The sequence below is a fragment of the Anneissia japonica genome, unplaced genomic scaffold, assembly GCF_011630105.1.
Source record: "Anneissia japonica isolate Jap-2015-1 unplaced genomic scaffold, ASM1163010v1 scaffold4180_len100848_cov103, whole genome shotgun sequence".
Lineage (NCBI taxonomy): Eukaryota > Metazoa > Echinodermata > Crinoidea > Comatulida > Comatulidae > Anneissia > Anneissia japonica.
In genome coordinates this window covers 68591-74702 of record NW_022732509.1, presented here as the reverse complement: position 1 = coordinate 74702, position 6112 = coordinate 68591, and the positions used below count along the sequence as shown (strand labels likewise).

General features: G+C 36.7%; 1 protein-coding gene across 1 annotated transcript in view; it reads right to left on the bottom strand.

The window, feature by feature from the left end:
• Window positions 1–4914, bottom strand: part of LOC117115688 (acid-sensing ion channel 1-like) — a 16427-nt gene extending 11513 nt beyond the window's left edge. Inside the window, exons 1-5 of the mRNA XM_033259592.1 lie at window positions 4786–4914; window positions 2271–2410; window positions 1699–1763; window positions 1172–1325; window positions 353–444 (exon numbers count right to left, since the gene is read on the bottom strand). Coding sequence (XP_033115483.1) covers window positions 353–444; window positions 1172–1325; window positions 1699–1763; window positions 2271–2410; window positions 4786–4914 — 580 coding nt within the window. The remainder of the gene's footprint in view (window positions 1–352; window positions 445–1171; window positions 1326–1698; window positions 1764–2270; window positions 2411–4785) is intronic.
• Between the last annotated feature and the right edge of the window lie 1198 nt (window positions 4915–6112).

Here is a 6112-nt window from a genome sequence, read left to right as displayed (position 1 = left end):
ATGATGTATGCAGACGATACCGTCTTGTTTTCACGGAGTGTAGAAGGGCTAAAGAATCTTGTCTATGCTGTTAGAAAGCAAAGAAAAGTGAAAGAAAAAAACCTTAAAATGGTGATTCGGGGTTGGCACAGCAGGTTTACGAAAGGGCCACGTATACGGTAGATCTACTTTATTATGTAAAAGCGGGATAGTTTCATGTCCTATTGTATGAGCCAAAAAACGTTTTGTACAGCTGCTTAAGTATACGCATCAAGTAGGCGGAGCTAATTTGGTAGAGAGTGTCATGTTACATTTACACTGTGTTTTGGATGTTCCTCATTGACCACTAGTAAAAAATGGACAATAAACTTACTAAGAAGAGATGAAAACGTCATTGCTTTAGTTTGTTTGAATATTTGAATGTTCAACTCTTCGTAATATACATCCAGCAAGATAACATTCTTCCTGTTAATACAAACAGTAAATTCAATTTTTCTTAAGAATCAACGGTCATCTTTATAAATATTCTTTATCATTAAACCGGGCACAGACTGTGCGTTTCATAGAGACGAGGATACGCGTGCAACCGATCGTCTGCTACCGTCAACGTCGTGTCATGAAAGGCTAACAGGGAACATGAAATGGATTTGTCGTACAACGCAGAATGTACAAGGCAAACCTAAATTATCATCATTATCATCTCTCAGATCGCCATTCTGATATAATCAAAAAATTATTTGATTATTAGAGACATACAGTGTAACATTTTTTAGTCGGGGAGATTTCTAAATTATTTTCCCATATTATATTATACAAACATAATATATTCACAAATATTTAATTGTTAAGGACGTAGGGGTTAATACTAAAAATTTAATTTTCTATGGGATTGTGATTTCGTTTAGCATTCAGGAATTTAGTTCATCATTCTAATTCTTCTCACTCACCAACATCACGCCCCCTGCCCCCTCCCCACACACAGACACACTGGCTGAAACCAGCTTACTTCCCTTAACGATTGTTGATAGTGTATGCAATAATATAACCTTTGCGATATCATTTCTATCTGGCATGGTTTACGACTAGTACTTATTCTACTGCGTCCTCTTATTAGGGTAATATTTGTGGATATTTTATGGAATAGTCTATGAATTTAAAAATTTTCTAGAGTCGTAATGTAACAGGCCCTTACGTGAAATTTTCTGCAGAAACTCCATAATAAGTGTGCAGATCCTTTCCAGCAGATCGGTTTGGAATGTCGGCATACGTGACGGACGATGGGAACGACGTGTAAGCACACGGAACTGGACACTTGCATTTTTCTAGAGATCCGTTTTTCAGTCTCTCTTAAAGGGACAAAAAAATGCGATTTATATTTTCATACGCAACAATTTTACAGGCAATTAAAAAAGGGAGAGAGAGAGAGGGAGATAAAGAGAGCACAGAACAGTGGCGGATTCAGGAATTTGAAATAGAAAGGGAACAAGATAGACTTTCACAGATGTAAGGGTCCAGATCACCTCAACCCTACCAAGAGGCTCAGAAAAGAAAATGTTTATGATTATGGCTGGGCCCTCCTTGAATCCTCCACTGCAGAATATTTAAATTTTAATGTAAACTAAACAATAAAGCTAGGCCTAGCGGTATTCTATAAATCTATATGTGAGTAAAATACTAACTTCTCTTCTATACAAACAACATTTAAAAAAAAATCATTACTGAGCACACTTGATGGGCAGCTCCTTGTTTCCTTTGGGCCACATTCTTTCTCACCACCTGGGTATCTATATACAAAAAATATAATAATTTTTTTAAGCGTGATTAAACTTTTATTGATAAAAACATAACAATAGGTTTCAAAAGAAGCGATTGCTTTTATACATTTACATGACTAAGCGATGATAGCAACATTAATTGCGATAAAAATTTAATTGTTTCATATTTATATATTTTTTTTGCTTTAGCCAGTCTGCACAATATTTACAGTAACAATTATTGCTTATTACATTTTTAGTTTTAAAATTATTACGCTTAAAGTAAGACCGAAATTTTTCCCCTTGCAGACACCATAGCTAGGGGATTTTGGTGGGGGAATCTTGTGCATCATCTGCTACAATTGTAACTATTGGAATTATTTACGTACAGTAGTTTCAATTATAATCTACTCTTTGCATCAACTTACATGAACATTTCATGTGCGTGGGGTGGGTGGGGCATGGAGATCCCCGGCAATGGCTGTGCCAATAGAGAGCGCCGTTTCCTAAATGGATTTGTCTATAGCCTTTGCTTACCGAATAGGTCTGCAACCACACACTTTGACGATGTGTTTATGCTGGCACTCCAGTAAGCACCCAGCGACCGTGTAATTTTCGTAGTTCTTAAGCTTACTAGATTTTTCACAATTTCCGTAAGGTTCACCTAATGTTTTTACCTATATTGGACGTAAAAACATTACACATTAACAAAAATGTATGATTTCATTGATAACATTAAAATGCCAATTGAATTCAAACGTACCTCTCATTAAACCACGGAGATATTATTATACAAATATTTACTGGGTTGAGGGGAATAGTTCAACTTATAGCTCGAGGTGATGCGTGACCACGGTGAAAAAATCAATTGTGCTATTGGTTGGAGTGAAATTATGCTACATTATGCTACGCCCCCAAATTTCATTTATATTTAAATTAAATGCATTGTTTAAGTATAAATTACTATGTCCATGTTAAATTACTCTTATCTATTAAAATGGTATATTTAAATAATATACCGTAGTAATAAGCATAGCACCGAGACCCCTGACGATTAGTGCCAAAAACTGTTTACAAAAATGTAATGCAATAATAGCATATTAACTACTATTGTATTTTTTCGGAAAATAATTCAGCCGCTCCAATTCTCTTTCCTATTCTTCCTTTATTCTCTCATAATTTTGCGTTTATTCATATTTTTCATAATTTTTATACACTCAAATAGCCTCTTGCTTAGGCCAAGGATAGTCCTCGGATATGCCTATTACTATATTATTTAAATATAAGAATTACTATTAATACTATATTATTTAAATTCAAAGAATAAAAGGAAGAACAAAAACGAAACATAATCTCCTGTAGACCATACTACAGGTGCAGGAAATATCCTCAAGATCACAATCTTGCTTGGTGGTGGTCAAAGATCTTATAAACACAAGATAGCGTTCTCCGCGATTTACGCGTAACAAATAGAAGCGTCGGTCAAGGTTCAAAAGTTTCCAATTTAGCAAGAGGGCGCCATTCATGCGCTATTATACCAAAGAGAAAAAGTAATCAGCTTTGGAAGAGGGCGTCCTATCTGTTGCCATGGATCTGAGACGGTTCCTGTTCTGCTGTTCACAGGATTGATACCCTAATGGTAAAGTCAAGCGGTCAAGGGTCAAAAGTTTCCAATTTAGCAAGAGGGCGCCATTCATGCCTTATTACAGAATTTGCACGCGTAAATCGCGGAGAACGCTATCTTGTGTTTATAAGATCTTTGGTGGTGGTTCAGTGTACTATAAACTGTGCAATAGAAGGTTCCGACCTTCTGACGGCGCTGTAGTTTTTTGCTCATTAAAGAGTTTTCGATTTGCATGTCCACTATGTAGACTGATAACCTATGGCCTAGTTTTGATGACTTGCGCATGCGTCAAGTCGACTAACACGACGACTGCCAAATTTGAGAACGTGTTCAGCAGCGTTTTGACGTTCGCTCTCTGACTGAGATAACAGGTAGACGTATGACGTCATATCATGATGGAGGACGATGTCGCGGTGCTTCTTAATTTGGCAAAATTATCTTCTACTGGGGATGTAAATAAATAGCATTTCGGTTAAGTTATGTCCTATTTGCAAACTATAGAATTATCCATTATTGTGGATCAAATTCAGTGGATAATTAAGATAATTAATTAATCAGCCTATTAGCTCCAAGGGAGCCTAAGCCTAGGCTAGGCTAGGCCGCCAGCCTTCAGTCAGGCCGGGCATATCCAGGAAAAAGGAAATAATTTTTCAGTGATCTGTTAAAAAAAAAAGAATCCTATATTGAAAAAAGGAGAGGTGCACCCTCAACAGGGAGATTTATGTTTTTACAACTCCCTGCCCTGAATACCCCATGGATATACCATTAAGGGATTCGCGAAGCCGATGAAGATTTGCCATGTTGAGCTGCGTATACTACAGTACCACGGCCAGTGTATTCAAATAGCGCGTCATAAGTTCAAGGTCATAAGTTCACTAACGTGTCAACATGGACGTTCACTTATCGAAACGTTCAGATAACCAGTGGACAAGTACCAGTCGACTGCTCTGATTTTCCACTCACGTGGACGTGAAAGCCGTAAACGTCCACTCAAATCGAAAAGTCCCTAATGGTACGAGAGCACTTCTCTATATTTTGCAACACCTAATACTACGCCAGACTGCAAGCGGCGCAAAAACGTCATGTCAATAATATACCCATTTCTGCCGAATATATTGGTAAAACAAAGCAACCTTTGTTTTTGGAACTAACATTTTATTACAAATACTTCTAATTTTATTTAAAATGTTTTTCAATGTCAACTAAACATTATGCATAGCATAAATGCCAAATGCTACAGGGTCTAATGTATGCTACAAAGCATACCGTAATTATGCTACGTGTGGCCACCCTGTCAGATCTGGAGGCTGTACTTGGCCTATGCGCACCTTCAACAATAGGCTTAGCATAGTTTTCTACATCGCCAAATTTACAAGATATTCCCTGCTATATTGTTATATATAACTGAATTTCATTAAGCCTACTCACTTCAATTTTACGTGTTGAGACGTATGCGTGTACACCTGGAGCAACTGCTAAACCTTTGGATTCCATCAATGGTGGCTCGTTTTGTGGATGTAATAATATCTTCAAGCCGGCCTCAATGGATTCATTCATTGACTCGGTGTATTCGTGCTTCAGGGTGAAAAATATTAATTTTAGTATATATTTTTATTAGGCCTACTTTACTAATATTCTCCAATTCAATTTTGATCAATAAAACTATTCGATACACTAAATAATTAAAAAAAAGTAGGAGTGGAAGAGTGCATCCCTGTAGGGCTTATGTGTCACATTATGTGGTGCCATTTCACTTATATAACTGTAAAGCCCTAAATTTTACGGCCGTTATTTTGGAATTTGAAAAATAATATTTTAAGTTTTTCTTTTGCCTATGTCCTCGAGGGATGTTATTGTCTGGCAATTAAATATGACTGAAAGTGGTCATGTTTCATCTTAGGTATTGTAGCTTTTTACTGTACCTTGACTATACCAAATCATACCGAAAATTAAAAAAAATAAAAAATAAAAAAAAAACATGTCTTCTTTTATCTGGATCCCCATGTGAATATTTTATTAGTAACAGCAAGACAGTACTGTATATATTTTAACATGATGCAGAAAACTATTATTAGACTGTATAGAATTAGGCCTTAACGTTGATCGAGGATTCCTAGCACATTATCACCCCATTATTCTACTGTCATCATATTCATATATGTAGGACTGGTGACTGTCCTTTTAAAATGCAATATGCGAGGGTTATATAATCCTAATCTGGCTTATGCCGTCCTGTATATTGTATATACAACCAGATTACAACAGTTTAATTACTATACTGAAACAGCCTCAAACGCCGGGAACCAGCGTAGATTTTTAAACCAATTTCTAAATACGCCATTTTGGAATTCATCTGAATTATGACTGTAAACACACGCATTTACAGGGTTTTTTGGATTCAAAATAGTACGTATACAGGTATGTATATCATGTCTTTCTCTAAAATTTTACACTTATTAACTCTAATGCTTTAAAAAAACATTAACGTTCAGTCAACATAGGCCTAGACCAAGGCCCTCGGCATATTACCTAGTTTAGGCCTAGATGAACAACTTTCGGCTCGATTATGTGTGGGATAAAGCCGGGCCTCTGGCTTAGGTTGAAGGGCCTAGGTATTTAGAATTGCCAAGAGGCTCCCTACTTTGAGTGTCATAGTGGCCCCCCCCCCCTAATAGTAATTCCCTGGTGTTCTATTACCTCAGTGCAGGCCTATTTGAATATTCACTATTTCTACTACTAGCCTCCTATATTAGGC